At 43.1% G+C, this 17,765-nt stretch overlaps 1 protein-coding gene and 1 non-coding gene across 2 annotated transcripts; both read left to right on the top strand.

The window, feature by feature from the left end:
- Positions 1 to 13,350: 13,350 nt before the first annotated feature.
- Positions 13,351 to 16,936, top strand: RPL37 (ribosomal protein L37). Its single transcript, XM_063320545.1, has 4 exons — positions 13,351 to 13,495; positions 14,285 to 14,420; positions 14,725 to 14,809; positions 16,696 to 16,936. The coding sequence occupies exons 1-4, from the start codon at positions 13,493 to 13,495 to the stop codon at positions 16,763 to 16,765; spliced, it is 294 nt and encodes a 97-aa protein (XP_063176615.1). The 5' UTR covers positions 13,351 to 13,492; the 3' UTR covers positions 16,766 to 16,936.
- On the top strand, positions 16,515 to 16,597 carry LOC134509096 (small nucleolar RNA SNORD72). The gene has a single exon (XR_010069238.1). It is a non-coding gene; the product is annotated as a small nucleolar RNA SNORD72 (small nucleolar RNA).
- Positions 16,937 to 17,765: the final 829 nt, after the last annotated feature.

A 17,765-nucleotide genomic window follows, 5' to 3' on the forward strand; every position in this document is an offset into this window, starting at 1 on the left:
AGATATACTGTAATTTGCTCACAAACAAAACATGCAAATAAGCATAAATGAAAACAAATACAGCAAGTAAAGAAAGTATATGTCATGGTGGAAGTCTGCTCTTAATTAATGGCTCGTGAAATAATCATTGATAACAACAGGTATCATATTCAAATGAATTTATATTGATGGAATGTCTTCTTGCAAGAAGCATTTCAGCAAGACAAAAATGTTGCTTTGGCAGATGCTGAATAATAGTCCTTTTAGCACACATTTTCAGGTACCTCAGTCTACAGACTTTATCTTCTTCCATTTGGAAACAGGATCCTTCTTTTTTATTGATCCTAGCTTCAGCAGTAACAAAGGCAAAGAGACTGAAGCAACAAGGTGCAAAACAGAGGGAGGTTAGAATTGGACTTGTGTCCTTCCTAGGACTGCAAGTCCACTGGTCCCGTGGCCCTTTACTGGTTTGCAGTGGCTGGATGTTCAGTCTCCTCTACAACAGTGGGACTGTGAATGGTTGATTCTTCTTTCATTTCATAGGGTACTTATAGTAACTTTCTTCTACTTAGCATTTAGGCTCTGGACCATTTAGTTAGTTTCTACTTTTGTGTGTTATTGATACTCAAGGCTATGTGCAGTTGCATGATAATCTACTTACACTGCAACTTTGTGACGAGGGACTATGCAGCACCTAGCACAGGCCCAGTCTGGCTGATAGGCACTTCTATGATAACATAAATTATAATAAAAGCCCTGATTGAGGGAGCTCCCCAATTACTTCCTCTGACAGCACAGTAATGAGGGACAGAGTGTAACTAACAGAGAAGATGGGGCTGATTTTCCCTTACTGTTAGTGAAAATGGCAACACTCTACTAATGATTTTGTGGTTAAAAATGTGTTTTATCATAGCAACTTTAAGTTTTTCCTAGACATTTCTACTGTCTATTCAGAAACAAACTGTCTTTAGGCTTAAAAATTATGTTTTAGGGGAGCAAAAGAGTACTTTGAGACACACAAAGGGTTAGCCATAAGGCAAGGCATTTCTTGTCTTGCATCAAATGATAATTCTAGCACAAGAATGATTAATGCAATGCTTCACTTGCTGGGCTAATGATATCCTGCTTGGTCTGGAGACAGCATGAAATGGTATCGTCTGTATTCTACTTCACACTAAGGTCAGCCAGAATATAATTATATCAGAGATATTTCCCTGTAGACTTCCAGCCTTTTATAGGATTGATGCTAAGGTTACTCAATAGTTTACCAAGCTTTAAATAGTCTTGTGTCTTCATTGTCCAAGTTCATTATGTATTACGGCCCTAAAGACAGTCTGTGCTCTGTGACTGCTGCAGATGCCGAGGATCCAGTGACAACTGAGTGGAGAAAGAACATTTTGTCATTATGGTTTTAAATTGTGAAATTGACCTGGAGAGTTTTTGGATTTGTTTCTGTTTGCTAATGCCGTCTCACTTTTTTTTTTTTTTTTTAAAGCATTTTAATTGCCTGCTTTGCTTTTAATGTATTTGTCACATTTCAAGGATTAATGACAATGACTTGGGATGTGTCTTTATGAAATATGTCAAATAGCATTAATGCTGTGCTAGTTGTAATGCAAATGATTCTCTCTCAGGGGACTCCATACAAGCATATTGCCTTAGATACCAGAATCTGTACACTCCAGAAACTACACCAAACAAACAAGGGTGTGAGAGTTCTGGTTTGAATCAACTGGTTTGGAAGACAAGAGCTCATAGTATAATTCAAAATTCAGATAGTTTTAGTAGCATATAGGTGATAAATCTGACTTGTCTAGAGCATCAAAATTTCAGCCTATGTGTACACAAAGGTTATCACTGGGCAAAAAAATAATTACTGTTCTTTAGAGTTAGAGTCTGAACTTAGGACACAAAACACAGTGAACAAATTTAGCAGCTTGAAACTGCCCAAAATGGCGAGTTACTATTCCATTTTTTCCACATCTTTCCCTGCTTTCACTTCCAGACCCCACCATGTGTTCCTTCTGCACATCTGGTGCTGGCTTTGGCACACTTCATTCCTCTCTGTGAGCCAGTTTAATTTATAACAATGACAGAAAATAAATCCAGCAAAACAATCTGGGTGGTTTTGTGCGGTTTTAATGAATGAGAAGGTCTGGTGGGCAACAGACCCAGGGAGGGGGTAAAAATGTACAGCCATGGAGGAGAGAGAGGGCAGAAAAGAGGTGAGAAGTGTGAAAGGAGTGAGGGCAGCAGGAGAACCTTCTGCAGCCAGTGCTGCATCTGCTCAGATGCCAGTGAACCACCACCCTGCACAAACTTTTCTGGTTGCTGGTCACCCTAGCATATATAGACCACCTCACTGCTCACTACTTCACAGGACTCTCCTGGACAGGATGGTGGCATTCAAATTCACCATCCTACCTAGTGATCAGTTCCCCAGACAGGCCTGATTTAGGTGTTCATTGAAGTTGAATATTTATTTTTCATTTCTACCATTACTCATACTTGCCTCCCTGAGACATCTCATTTTGAGGCTGAAAAAACTGTTAAGGTTCAGACCATCTGCCTTTGGAGATGACTGCAACCAAATTACGGATAGTAACTGTGAGTGAGATTTTCAATGGCCTTCATCACAGAAGGCCATGCACCCTCAGCAAGTTTGCCAATGACACCAAGCTGTGTGGTGCGGTTGACACACTGGAGGGAAGACATGCCATCCAGAGGGACCTAGACAAGCTTGAGAGGTGGGCCTGTGCCAACCTTATGAAGTTCAGCCAGGCCAAGTGCAAGGTCCTGCACCTGGGTCGAGGCAATCCCAAGCACAAACACAGGCTGGGCGGAGAATGGATTGAGAGCAGCCCCGAGGAGAAGGACTTCGAGGTGTTGGTGGATAAGAAGCTCAACATGAGCAGGCAATGCGCACTTGCAGCCCAGGAAGCCAACCACATGCTGGGCTGCATCAAAAGAAGCATGGCCAGCAGGTCAAGGGAGGCTGGAAAAGCTAAAAGGTAGTTGGAAAGCTAAAACACTTCAAGCCACAAACTTTGAACAAAAAACTTTCATCAAAATCCATCTGTTTCCCTCTGAAAATTTCCAAGTATCTTGAAACTGAAAACTAAAATATGTTTTTCAATAAGCGTAACAAAGATTCCTCTCCTATAAAGGAGAGTTGGGGAAGAAAATGAAGGCAGGACTTCAAAGAAACAGATTTTATTAGGATGTATTTTTGAACTACAACAATTTTAGGACCATCTGAAATTCATTAAAATGTTGTCAGTTTACTCAAGAAGCCAGTAATTAACCCTAACTGCTACTGTGAATCTTTCTGGAATGAGCTTTTGTAGATATCTTCCAGCTGGAACCAAAGTTCAACAAATAAAGCATGCTTTTGCACACGTTCATAGAGGCAATGTGGATGCAGAGCATTGTGCAGAAAACAGAAATGACACAGCTTTGACTTTTGCCCTCCCTGATTCTGGGCTGGCTACACATACAACCACCATCAGACTGCAATAAATGAAAACACATACCAGTAATAAAAAAGGGCTCAAACAGCTGCAGAGATTCACCTGAGCTGCAGAGAAATTTAGGTGCGCTCAACATTTGTTACTTCTACAACAAGCTTATAAGCCCTTAAAATTGGCGTCATGTTGTTTTGTGAGTTATTCTGGCTTCCATCTGTACCTACAGTTCAGTTCAAACAGCAGCACCGAAGCACAGGGTCAAAGTTCTTCCTTTATATATATTAAAAAAAAAAATTTTATATATATATATATATATATATATTTGGTGTGGATAAATACATATCTCCCTCTATGCCCATGTTAATGATGTACTTTGTTATTTCCAGATATAAAACTCTCTGAGAATTTCTGCCTATCAAACCATGCAATTACTGGTATGTACCAATTTTGATTAGTATGGGAAAAGCTGATTTGGAGATGTCTAAATTGGAAATGTTTTTATCTGGTAGTGGAGACCATATCACTAAATATCTTTGAAAGAATCTGCATTTCTGGAGATGGCACTTGTTCTTAATTAACCTGTAAACACATCCCATTCTGTACTTATTTGTATGACATACCATCATGAGAGTGAGTTAAAGAATGGTGTTTCTAATACAGACAGAAGTTCTGTAGAACAATTAATAGCTAGGAAAAAGTATTCAGCAAACAGCAATGTCCAAACTTTTCAGAGCTAGCAAATGGCTTTGAAATGTTTATAAATGATCAAAAGAAGAGATAAATGTTGACCATTCCAAGGAGAGAATATGAGGCCTGTGATAGCAACAGACGAGGAAGCCTCCTGTTTCCTTCTTTCTGTGGGCTCCTGGCAAGAGAGGTACACATCTCTGCCCGCTCGTTGGTGACTCTACCTTGTGTCTTCCGACGCAGTAATGAAGCCAGGGCAGGAAAATACTGCCACATACAAAATGCATCATCATTTTGTACCTTGAGAAGGGTGGGTGTTCCGTTTTGACTGAAGTCAATAACAAACTTGTAAAACAGTTGAGAGACTCAGCAGAAAAAGTCAATTACCAATATTGTTGCTTCAAGGGTTACTGCATTTTATTCTGCTGTTAAAATACAGTTAAAAGACAGAACGAGTAGGCTTGGACTTGTCACAGTTTTGTGCCCTTTTTACATGCAACATTCCCTCAGGCATTCTTCCCTTCTCAAGCAGCCACTTTTTAGGCTACATCTCTCTCTAACACATGTTCAAACATGACTGAAAAACATTTCTAATTAACAGCAATTAGTTAACCACTAGTAACTAACATGATAAACCAAATCTAAAATCGTAAGACTGGCATGTTTTCCACCATGAGCGCAAGTGCTAGCAAAGCTGTGTCTGCCCTGCTTCATCCAAAGACAGCCGTTCAGAGACAGAAAGGTGCTAAGGTGTAGCTCCAATCATAATAATGGGAGCTAATTAACAGGATATTTTGGAAAACCTTTTGGAAAACCTCAGCAGGCAGACCAATAACAGCATCTCCCTATGTCCTGCCAGATGGTGCACAGCCTTCCCCTCCAGAAGACTGGCTGTGCTGCACGTGCTGGTCCAACCTAGGTCTTGTGGCCACAGGATCGTGAGCTCCACATTGTGATCAGATCAGAAAAAGTTCAAAAATGTCTATTTCTTTTCTGTGTCCTCTTTGCCTTTTTATTAAAGTGAATTAGTTAGAGGGAAATTGTGCATGGATGTTAGGGGAATTCCCTGATGGAGACAGTATGCCTCAGTTCCAGTAAATGGAAAACTGAAAATGCCTGATGCAGGAAAAACATATTCCAGAATAAACAAAAGATAACATTTGTTACTGCAGAGTTGAGCTGACCTTTGTTAGCAAAGCATTTGTTCTTAGGGAAGGTTTTCAGCCGGTGAAAATAATAAAATACAACAGTGATTTTGATGAAGGAAGGCAAACTTATTTTACCTGGGGAAACAGGTTTTATCTTCTATAAATATAGAACTTGCATTTGTCCTCTTCATTTCACTGTAAAGCATTTTTTTCTTACAGTCTGTGTCTCACATCTGAATCGTAAAGGCAAAGCCCACAATTCCATACAGGGTAAAGAGTGATGTACAAGTGATGGGTTTTTCTACTTCAAAGCGAGCATATATTTTTATTTCTAGAGAATTGACAGAGTGACCAGGGAAAGCGCTCATTTGCAGTAGGCCCGGAGCAAGACAGATGTAAATTCTTTAGGATGCCTGAAGTGAGATACGAGATAAAGTAGATAAATAAAAAATAATGTATTAGGCTTATTTTGCTGTTTTCAGGTTAAACATGAGTGCCACAGTTTTCTCCAATGTTTTCTTCTCTGACCTTCCACTTTGCTGCACACATGTATTTTTTCCCCTGAATGTTAGATCTAAAGTAAAACTTGGAATGTATGAACAATAAATATTTGTGAGAAGTAAATATGTATTGCTAAAACAAAATCAGACACCTTATATTTACCTAATGCACATTTTGTGCACTTGGACACTTCTAATCGCAACATACATTAAAAATTTGAAAATGTGCTGTACCATGTACATGGTCTACCAGTGCTTTTCACACTAGCAGGCGCCAAACCTGGATGGGTCTGAATTACCTGCTTACCTTAGGAGACAGAAGGCACTCTAAGGCATGTTTGTGCATTTCTCCAGCTACCCAGAAGTCTTCTGGGTGGAGAATAACATCAAGTCATGTTCTACGGAAGGGTTGCTGAGAAGTTAAGTCATTCACATACATTTACTAAAGACAAAATCATTCACATATGCACGTGAAGCATAGCTGAGTAACACATGGAGGGAATGTGATGGCAGAGATATACCCAGGTATGCATGTAATTCCACGTAAAACGTGAGAAAATTGAGAGTACGATAGCCAACTGTTTGACACTAACTTTAAATTTAAGACAGCTTCCTTTCCCAAGCTTCTGGCAAAAACTTTTACTTCAATATTTCTGCAGGAAAGGTGTTTTTTTTCCAACCAGCTGAAATGATATTTCTTTTCCAAAGAGTATGCCCTGCCTGTACATGTTCCTGTGCAACCTGCTCCAGGTGAACCTGCTCTGGCAGGGGGGTTGGACTAGATGATCTCCCGACGTCCCTTCCAACCCCTGTGATTCTGTGATTCTGTGATTCTGTATCATTCATGCCAGGACACTTTGAGGTATAAAAGAATTGACCTTGTTAGTTAAGTTTAGACACTCAGCTTACAAGTTAGCAAATTTCAGCCATAACGTCTGGGCTTAGATCTAGGCTGTATCTAGCTATGAATCAGGCAAGTTTTTTATATTCTTTTTAGAAAAAAAAAGGAAATAAAACATTGCTAGTACTGCTAAGTGTTTACCATCCGTGTGTATGCACCTGCACAGAGATATCACTGATGTCATCTACGTGAATTTGTGTAAAGCATTTGACACTGTACTGCACAACATCCTTGTCACTACTTTGAGGAGACATGAATTTGACTGATGGACCACTCGGTGGATAAGGAATTGACTGGATGGCTGCACTCAAGGAGTTGTGGTCAACAACTTGATGTCCATATGGAAACCAGTGATGAGTGGCATTCCTCAGGGGTCAGTACTGGCACCAGTGCTGTTTAATATCTTTGTTGGCAACATGGACAGTGGGACTGAGTGCACCCTCAGCAACTTTGCCGATGACACCAAGCTGTGTGTTGTGGTCAACATGCTGGAGGGAAGGGCTGCCACCCAGAGGGACCTGGACAGGCCTGAGAGGTGGGCACGTGCAAACCTCATGAAGTTGAACAAGGCCAAGTGCAAGGTCCTGCCCGTGGGTTGGGGCAAAACAAGCACAAATACAGGTTGGGCAGAAAATGGACTGAGAACAGCCCTGAGAAGGACTTGGGGGTGTTGATGGATGAGAAGCTCAACATGAGCAGGCAATGTGCACTTGCAGCCCAGAAAGCCAACCACATCCTGGGCTGCATCAAAAGAAGTGTGGCCACCAGGTCGAGGGAGGTGATTCTGCCCCTCTACTCCACTCTGGTGAGACCCGACTTGGAGTACTGCGTCCAGCTCTGGAGCCCCCAACATAAGAAGGGCGTGGACCTGTTGGAGTGGGTCCAGAGGAGGGCCACCAAGATGATCAGAGGGCTGGAGCACCTCCCCTATGAAGACAAGCTGAAAGAGTTGGGGCTGTTCAACCTGGAGAAGTGAAGGCTCCAGGGAGCTGCTTATAGCTGCCTTCCAGTACCTAAAGGGGGCCTACAGGAGAGATGGGGAGGGACTTTATCAGGGAATGTAGTGACAGGACAAGGGGTAAAGGTTTTGAACTGAAAGAGGGTAGACTTAGATTAGACATTAGGAAGAAATTCTTTACTGCGAGGGTGGTGAGACACTGGAACAGGTTGCCCAGAGTTGTGAATGCTTCATCCCTGGAAAGGGGATTGGAGCTAGATGGCCATTCTGTGATTCTATGATTTTATGACTTTATATATATACATATATGCACATATGACTGGCTGACATCCACTTATGTTTTGTTGAGTAACAATCTTTTGGGTTTAATGTGTTTCAGAATAATACCGAAAATGCAAGTCAGAGTCTTACATTATCCTGGGGATGGACAGATTTTTAAAATGCAGGCCTGTCAGCCCAAGGCGAGTTTGCAACATATAGACCATACCATTTATTTAGCCAACTACTATAATGGAAAAAGCAGATAACATTTGAACGCAGAATTCGTGAAGTTCTGACCTTTTTACCAAAGCATAAAATTGGTCAAATGTGTTCGTCTGAGAACATGACAGCCAGGGAGATGAGAAGTACAGTCATGTCTTAATACTTGGAGGCCTCTTATACAGTCACAGCATCACGGAAATATGGCTGGGAGGAATCTCAGAAGATCATCCAGCCTACTGTTACATCTAAGCCATTTCAGAGAAATATTTGCCCACTGTCTTCTCAAAAACTCCAGAACCATCTGAAGAAAAATTAAGTCCAGTGCTTTGCAGTGGACTGGTACAAAAATATTTCTAATGACTAACAAAAATATTTTCTGATGCAACGTAAAGGGAACATGGTTAGAAGCTGTACCTTTCCACCTGGAATGTGATGCAAACTACAATTCCAGACTGTGGTGGCTCAAATGCTTTTTGTGCATCTCCAGTGGAAATTTTCTAGGCTTGTGTGTGTATACGTTTGTGCATGGATAATGCAACAAAGGTTTAAGACTGCAATATCAAACAAAACAAGATCAATATAGGCTGTTTTTTAACCAAATAATATCAGAAAGACATGAATATTTAGTTGTTATACAACTGAGAAGAAAATGGCCATCACCCTTTAAAGGAACTTGTGGCTTTCTCCTGTGCACCCCTTCTGGTGTTCAGCCCATATTGCCACGCAACCACCTCTGCAACCTTGAGGCCAGGCAGTGAAATCCCCTCTGATGGTTACTGCTTTGGTGCAACAATGCACTACAACCCTGTAATGTATCTAAGTATAAGCATTTAAAAAAAATAAGGAAATGTTAAAATTCTGAATTATGCTGTTGCATTGTGTAACAGGTGTGTCCCAGGTCTGTAGCTACCCCTGCTGTACAGAACCTAATCATGCCATCATAAATAGAAAGGATGACTGACTATGAAAAATTCTAATTCAGTATTGAGAAAAACACCTGGAGACTTTCTTTAGAGTGAGTCTGAAGAATTGATTTTTATTATTAAACTCTGGCATTGATTTCAGTGTGCTACATGTGAGGTCATATTTTGTGCTATTTTTTATGGAAGAGTCTGAATGCATGGAAAGAGTAAGTAGTTGTGATAAAGGGGCTCTTCCCGTCCCACTCAGGACTGGCTATATGAAGAAACAGTATCAGATGTATTTTATACACATTGGATAAGCTTTGTTATACAAAGAGTTTTTATAATTTTTTGATCATTTCCACTATATTTTAACAAGAAATTTTGTAACTTAGTGACAGCTTTTTAATTTTCTTCTACACATTTTCATTTTAAATGAATAGAAAGCCTTCTTTATTATAATCATTAGTTCCTTAGCAGGATGCAACAGCCTTTTTCATAAGCATTGCTGTTTGCTCATATTTTCTGTTATTGTCATAGAGATTTAAGAACTATAGAGAAAATATTGTTTTCAATTTATTAACCTAATTTACTGTTAGTCTTTAGAGAGTTTTTACCAAGTTGTATGTAAGAAAAATTTTAGTTGAACTATACTGTCATCTTGTGGTGACCAATGTTTATGGTTCAAATTCACACATGAAAGTTTTCAAACTGAAGAATCTGGATCCCATACAATAAAGTTATGTTTCTTGGGGCTGCTTGGTAGAGATATTCAGTGTAGTTTCTTCCCCGCTAATTCCAACCGAGCTGTCTACCTCTGCAAATCAAGATGATATCCAGAAACAAAGGCATCCAAACCAACCCTCATGAAAACATTGCCTTTTAATTCCTCAGTTCTCCTGCAGCCTTCCTGAGACATTGTTAGCTAGGTCAAAGTGATCAGTATCCAAGAGGATACTGAAAGGCATTTCTTTGATCTAAGAGATCACATTTAGAAAGAAAGACTTCATCTTGTCTGCACCTTTGGAGATAATTGGTTCCAAGCACCAGCTACCTTCTAGTATATATAAAGCTTGAATCTTCACTATTCCTGTCCCTTGAAGTCACCCCACTTGTGCAAAGGGTGCTACACATGTGCACAAATAAGTGATAACACTAGGCAGAATCGCTTGGCTATCAGTCTTGCATTTGCCACACACAAGTCGTTCCAGCAGTGTTCAAGTTCTGTAGAAGCAGTACAACTACTCTTATCTTTTTGAGCAAATCCTATCACGGTCATATCAGGGACTGTTTGGCTGTACTGCACTCTGGTGACAGTATGACATAGTAACATGACACCAAACCTGCGCAAAACAAATGCCACTGAAGTTATTTGGTGCTCATACCCACCTTCCTGTCTACTTCCCAGCCAGCCCTGGTTTTGTTTTCCCTGTCCCTGAGCTGGACTTATCTGTAAGGCTTCCCTGATTCAGCTGTGGAAGGGCCTGGATTCTCCTCTTCCCCAGCAAAATGCCAGGGCACAGGAAGGAGGCCCTATGGGCCTTGCGTGGGATCAGCTTGAGGAAGAGGGGCTTACACCCCCGACGGATGGAAGAAAAAATGGATGACCATACCCAGTGTTGCATTTTACTTCAGGTTTTCAACCTCAACTATACCAGACAGGCCCGAGAACATGGTGCTAGGGGATACAGAAAGGCACCCGCCTCCACAGATCTAAATGTTTGCTGGCATGACAGAGTTTCTCCCATCACTGGACCAGGCTGGACCAAAAGTGCTGTGCGGAAGCTGCAATGGGACACCGGCTGCAGTGACAGACTGCTGTTCCCTACAGCAAAGAGACAGCCTTGAAATCCAGGCACATTACCTTCTAAGTTTTGGACTACTTCCTACGCATCAAAGAAGAAGGGTGAATTAGCCAGTGCTGAATTTAGGCTGCTGCCATTCAGCAGCTGCCAGCCCATCAGTCTGTGGGTTTGGAGCAGGCTGGAGTTCACTATCGCTGGTGTACTCTGTCCTCATCTGCAATTTGCACAGGGACTAAGAGCTTCTGGGATGGTAGTGGGTCAGCCAAAGCTCTGCCAATTCTCTACCCTAGAAGTAGCCAATGTTCCTGAATACTAAAGATAACCGCTTGATGCTACCAAAAACCTTTCTTTCCTAACAGGTTTGAAGACATGTAAATGAACAAGATTATTTTTATCCAGCAAAGGACAAGAATAATTCCTCTGGCAGCATATCCTTGCAGGCAGCCAAACCAACATACTTCCTTTGGAGGCTGTTGCCATGGCATCTGTCCAATGTCTTCACAGCATCTTCCAGATTTCTGAAATCTAATGAGAAAGAAAGAGGAAAGAAGGCACTAGTTACAAGACAGACAGCAAGGTTTCTGGGAGAAATGTGACTCCATTCCAGCCTGAAGGATGTATTCATACTGTTCGAATTAATTGGGATTTTTTTTTCTGTATGGCATTTCATCCATAGGACATTGAGTTTTCTCTTTTGATTTTTGGCAAGGAAGACAGAATTGCTACAAAAATATTTTCATAAAGTCAGTCAGGGCAAAATTTATTTTACCTAACTTCAGCCATCTATGTGCCTAGCCTAAGGGGGCTGTCGAAGGTCCTGTTAGAATTAGTGGAAGGAAAGGAGTTCCTCTCAAGGATGATTTTTTCAGCCTACTTTAGCCACCTAATTTAAGATGGGATCATTTACCCTTTGGAACGATTTATGTCTCTCCTTTAACTGCAGCAGGACCATGGATGGACTCCCTGTTCTCACTGGTACTTAAAGGGTTCAACCAGGCATAGTTTTCCCACTGTGCTTTAATCTTCTTCAGCAACAGGCCAGATTCTCAAGCAGCTAGATAAGGTGTCCCAGAGTCAATCGCAGACTTATGTTATCTAAGTGCAAGTGTTTTACTTGCAAGCACCCAAGCCTGAACAACAATTAGTGTGATATATGTGTTTCCCAGTACCCCCAGTGCGAGTTACTTGAGCGTTATTTACAATCCTCCTCGCTGATCTTCCATTTCTTTCCCACACCAGTCAAAATGAAAGAGCTGAGTGAACAGCCTGGGCCACACCTTTGCATCTGGAAACAATGCAGCTAAAGTCAAAAGGGCTTTTTGCCCCATCCCGCAACCTTGGCAGCAGTCAAAAGCATCCCAGCACATAAATTAGTACCAAAGGAATTAAGTGAGAGGCCATGCTCATGAAAGAAGTGAGAAAAAATTAACAGTGAGACAACCAAACAAGGCTGGTTTGCCCAGGAGTGAAAATGCAGCAGTTGGACACATCTTCACTGCTTTGGGGATTGTGCCAAAGGATGATGCCTTTTTCTGGACAAGTTACAGGGGTTTAACTGTCCACACGTGCATCATGGGGGGGGGTCCTCACAGTTTGCTGGCTTGTGACAGGCCCAGACGGCGGTATTTTGGAGTAACTGTATTTTTAGTCAGTAAACCAGAAGGAGTGATATCTAACCTGCCAGAGGAAAACATACTTTTATCTAGAGCTGTTAGACAAGGTTATATAATTCTACAGTCAGGGGTAAATAAACTCGCTTTATCATCAATTTCTGACTTTGTTTGAGATGACAAGGTGTTGAAGTGGTGAAAAGATAAACATTAATTTCTTCAGTCTGTCTCTGTACAAGTTATTTCCCCTAAATTATCTCTTCTGTGATAAAATTGGGTATAGATTGCCAGTCTACAGAAGATGTATGGTAGGCTGACAGGTGGGATGGCGCATCTGAATAAAAACAGATTTTGTGTTAACAATGTCCATTGCCATACTTGTGACTGCAGGCCGACTGCCACATGGAGAGGGACACCAGACAAGCAAAAAACACAGGAGGGGCTGCCTGTTTTTTAAGGCCGCTCACTTTGAAAGCACGTATTACAGCCAAGAGTACCCAGCCCCGGAATTTCAGTTGCTAAAATCGTGTCCAGTGAAGGTGTGAGTAGGGCCAGGAATTGACCCCGCAGCCTGAGGCTGAGCTGCGGGCACCTCTGGCGAGTAGCACAGGCCCTACTGCAGAGGAGCAGCACGGGAGTTGGAAACAGCGTGCCAGCGTGGCAGCTTCGGCGTAACAACGCTGCCTTTACCAGGCAGAAGCATATTTACCCACAGACGCCCCCCAGTCGCTGCTGCCCGGCGCAGGCAGCCGCACCCGGCCTAGGGCACACCGCGACACCACACACACCGCTGCCGGGCCGGTGCCGCCGCCGACAACCCGGATTTCGGGCAGGGCCTGGGCCGTCGAGGGTCTCACCGGAGGGGTCCGGTCTGTCCCAGCCGGCAGGGCCCGGCTGGAAGTGGCCACCTGACGGCGTGACTACCTGCCACGGCCAGGCCTCAGCCGCGCGGGGCGGGGCCGGAAGCGTCCGCTGCGCCGCCGGAAGTGCTCGCCGGGGCATAGCGGAAGCGGGGCGGGGCCCGGCCTCTTTGGTGCTGGCGACTGGGGAAGATGGTGAGGGCCGGGTTGCGGGCGCGGGGAATCCGCCGCCATCCGCCACCATGCCGGGCCCTGCCGGGTCGCGGGCCTCGCTTGGGGCACGGGGCGGTGCTGCGCTCTGCTGCGGCCGGGCTCGGCGGCGGGACGGCGCGGCGTGGCTGCCGCCGCGGGCCCGAGGCCTTGAGGGTCTGGCGGCGGCAGGCGCCGCTGCCGGGCTGAGGCGGGGAGCGGGGCTTCTTGGCCCGGGCGGGGCGGTCGCGGCGGATTTCGGCGTCGTCGCGGCGGGGTGCGGGGCCGTGCTGCCGCCCGGGCTTCTTCGGGGTCTTCTCCGGAGTGCCCTCAGAGCCTGCGGCGGGCCGGGCCGGTGCTCCCCCCGTGGCCGAGGCGACCGTGCGGATCGGGTAGCAAGAGGGGTTTCGGTCGCCGGAGCCTCCTGTGGTGAGTGCGCGGCTGGTCTGCGTGAAGGAAATCGTTTTCAGGAAGGAGTGTCTCACTGTTGCCGGTGATGGGTGCGGGGGACAGGAGGCGGGAGCTGGAAATAGCCGCGCGCTGGCTTCACTTTATTCCAGCGCAGCGCGGCTGTGTGCGTATTCCGTAAGGAACGGCGACCAGGAAGAACGGCGTAAGGAAATGTTTTCTAGAAATGGAGGCTACCTGTAGGGGAAAGTCGGTGTTTCAGTGTGCCTCTGACAGCAAATCCTTTAAGAATTTGTGCATGCTTTTTAGAGGAGCTTGTTCTTTTAGTTACGTGATTTCCAAGTGCCAGTGATATTTTGACATGCCGTGTCTTGAAATGCTTTTCAGACGAAGGGGACATCGTCATTTGGTAAGCGGCGAAATAAGACGCACACCTTGTGTCGTCGATGTGGGTCCAAGGCATACCACCTGCAGAAATCTACCTGTGGGAAATGTGGTTACCCTGCTAAGCGTAAGAGAAAGTGTAAGTAACAAATTTCTAACTGACATAAATTTAGAAACCTGTGTTTCTTTGTCTTCAGTAGTATGACTCTTTTTCCAACCAAGGAGGAATACTGTGTCGCCTTGCAGTGTTTGGAGCTTTTTTCAGATTATTGTTGGTTTAACTATATTTTAGATAACAGCTAATGTGCAGTATTACTATGTAGAAATTTATTTAATTTATAATTATCTTTTTCTTCTGTCAGATTGAATAACTGTGCTGTACAAATGTAATGTGCAACTTAATTATTTGGTGCAGATGAGTAATAATAACTTGTATGTTTTAGATAACTGGAGTGCAAAGGCTAAAAGACGCAACACCACTGGTACTGGTCGCATGAGGCACCTGAAAAAGGTCTACCGTCGATTCAGGTATAACATCTTATTACAAACTATTCAGATATAACATTTTATTACAAACTAGTGTGGTGTGAAATCCTGCATAGATAGCACTTAATTATAAAATTCATCATTCAAAGTTAGTATTTATTTATTTCGTAGAATGGTTTGTGTTGTAAGGATCCTTAAAGAACATCTAGTTCAAATTCACCGCCCTGGGCAGGAAAACCTCCCACTAGACCAGGTTGTTCAAAGCCCCATCCAGCCTGGCCTTGAATGCTTCCAGGAATGGGGCATCCACAGCTTCTCTGGGCAGCCTGTTCCGGTGCCTCACCACCCTCACAGTAAAAGTTTTGTACTGATACCTACTCTAAGTCTACCCTCTTTTCAGTCTGAAAACGTTACCTCTCCTGTCACTATGCTCCCTGATCAAGAGTCCCTCCCCATCTTTCCTGTAGGCCCCCTTTAGGTACTGGAAGGCAGCTATAAGCAGCTCCCTGGAGCCTTCTCTTCTCCAGGCTGAACAACCCCAACTCTTTCAGCTTGTCTTCATAGGGGAGGTGCTCCAGCCCTCTGATCATCTTGGTGGCCCTCCTCTGGACCCTGGACCCGTTCCAACAGGTCCATGTCCTGTTATGTTGAGGGCTCCAGAGCGGGACACAGTACTCCAAGTGGGGTCCCACCAGAGCAGAGTAGAGGGGGAGAATCGCCTCCCTCGACCTGCTGGCCACCCTTCTTTTCATGCATCCTAGCACACACACTTAGTACACTTAATGTAGTATGTTTATATAATGGAAATAAATGATGCCTTATATAATTGGCTGCATATTCCTTTGAGGATAAAAAAACTCATTCACTGTTTATACATAGGGTGTATAACAAGCTCTGATGTTTCTATTATGTGTAGATAATACAGAACACAGGTTATTGTAATAAATGCCCACATTTAAAAATACATGTTTTGTGTAGTATTGCCTCTACTTGTGAATCAGTTAAAAAAAGTTTAAGACTGGAATAACTTCAGTAGTAACTTTCTTGCTTGGAGCCCAGTTAACAGTAAGTAGCTATAACATCAGGTTGTGAGTTACAGGTTTCTAAAATTTATTACGAAGCTTTGGGTTGTACTTACGAGGTAATGGTGGTGATGTTGTACTGTTAAACTCATTAAGAATTTCTTTTGTATGACCTTCATATTCTAAAATTAAGCTCTGTACCTTCTTGCCTAATACTCAAGAAAGCTGGATGAAAAATACCAAGTAATTCAAGAGTCTTACTGTAAAAATATAGTTTGGATTTAATAGGGAAAAGTAGGAGTCTTTTAAGTCCCAGGCCTGGGCGTAGTTGAGGGATCTGTTCATCTCTCTTTTGGTGAGCGCAGTCTTTCCCAACAGCAGCCAGAAGATGCATTGCAGTGTGCTGCTGTAGCCTGCTTTCCACTAGGTGTTGCTGAAGTAGAAATGTCATATCCAAAAGCAAGTGTGGGATGACTTCTCTTGTCACGCCTGTCTTAATTTCTGGTTGGAGGCATAGAGGATTCCTGTAAGAAATTGACTTGCACTTCAAACATGAAATCTTTTGCCGAATTGCTTAGTAGGAGCATAAAGTAAGGCGTGCCTTGAGCAGGTGTGCTCTATCTGATGTAGTCTTGCAGTGTTCACTCTGTTACTGAAATCTTCTGTTTGAAGTAGGCAAACTTACTTCAGCAGAAGAGAGCGAAAACCATGCTGCTTATTCCTGACACTTGTTAGTAAGATGTTTCTTATTAAAAATGTCTGAACGTATGAACTATGTAGTGATCTCAGTGCGTTACTGAGATAAGCTGAAAAAAGCTGGTGCACTTGATCTGAAACATTACTTGTCAGAAAATAACCTGGAGCAGGTATCCTTTCAAAAAATGGTAACCATATTTCTACTTGTAGGAATGGATTCCGTGAGGGAACTACACCGAAGCCCAAGAGAGCAGCTGTTGCAGCCTCCAGTTCATCATAAAGACTAATCTGTTTGTTAAAATAAATGGTCTTATGCAGAAAATCTGTCACCTTTTATACATGTTTTACTTAGTGAAATGCAGGATTCCTGAAAATCTACACACACAGTTTCTTGATGGTGTGCATTGAAGCGATTCATTAAAAACTTTATTTGACTTTTCATTTGATAGCACCTCTGCCTTGAAAAGGACCGTTATCTCTGTGCTGAACTTGAAAAGAGGCTTGTGTGTGTTATTCAGAAGAACTCACCTGGAAGAGCAATGGAATATTGGCACTGTGGACTTGCCCTACTTGCCTCTGGGTTTCATTGTGCCCTAGCATGGAGAGTCAGAATTTATGTCAAAGACAGTAACTTTCATAATGTCTCTACGTGCTGTTCTGGGAGGCAATAGTTAAAGAGGGATTTCCAGCCTTAGCCATTTTTCACTGTACTGTGGCTCTGAAAGGCCTGCAGAAGTATTGCTTGTTCAGTGGGTCATGACTTCTTGGGCGAAAAGAAACTCCCAGGTCCGGAGCACTTATGCTGCCAGAGACAAAAGGTTTGGAGATCTGTAGGTGGGATAGAAGCTGCCCAAGGAGTCTGGGCAACTGTTGCCGTACACAGTCTCTAATATGTTTGATTTTTGCATCCTTCAGACTGATACATATGGCACAGTTAGATGTCTAAATTACATCAGAAATTAGTCTACTACTAATCAGTCTAAATTACATCAGAAATTGCTACATTTCATATTGTTCAGGGTAGCAAGTCTTGCTTTTGGACAAAAGTGTATCAGATGAAGGTTTTTCAAAGGAAGAGAGGTGTTCAGATGACTGCGGTGGTGGAAGATGGATCAGCTTTGGCATATATATCTCTAAAAGTGCAATGGCATGCCAGAGTTGAAAAAAGGATCCTTGTCAGCTGGACTTGAGGGTCAAAGCTTTTTTTCAGTCTCGAACTTGTAAACAGGAATTCTGCTTATTGTCATGAAGCAGTGTTTCATCTGTGTTGGTTCATATCA

This window comes from Chroicocephalus ridibundus, chromosome Z (assembly GCF_963924245.1).
Source record: "Chroicocephalus ridibundus chromosome Z, bChrRid1.1, whole genome shotgun sequence".
NCBI classification, from domain to species: Eukaryota; Metazoa; Chordata; class Aves; order Charadriiformes; family Laridae; genus Chroicocephalus; species Chroicocephalus ridibundus.

Bases quoted from the DNA above. Each gene is read 5' to 3' on its own strand.
- RPL37 (XM_063320545.1), top strand. The intron at 14,421-14,724 runs GTAAGTAACAAA...TGTATGTTTTAG, and splicing joins TGCTAAGCGTAAGAGAAAGT to ATAACTGGAGTGCAAAGGCT. The intron at 14,810-16,695 runs GTATAACATCTT...TTCTACTTGTAG, and splicing joins AAGGTCTACCGTCGATTCAG to GAATGGATTCCGTGAGGGAA.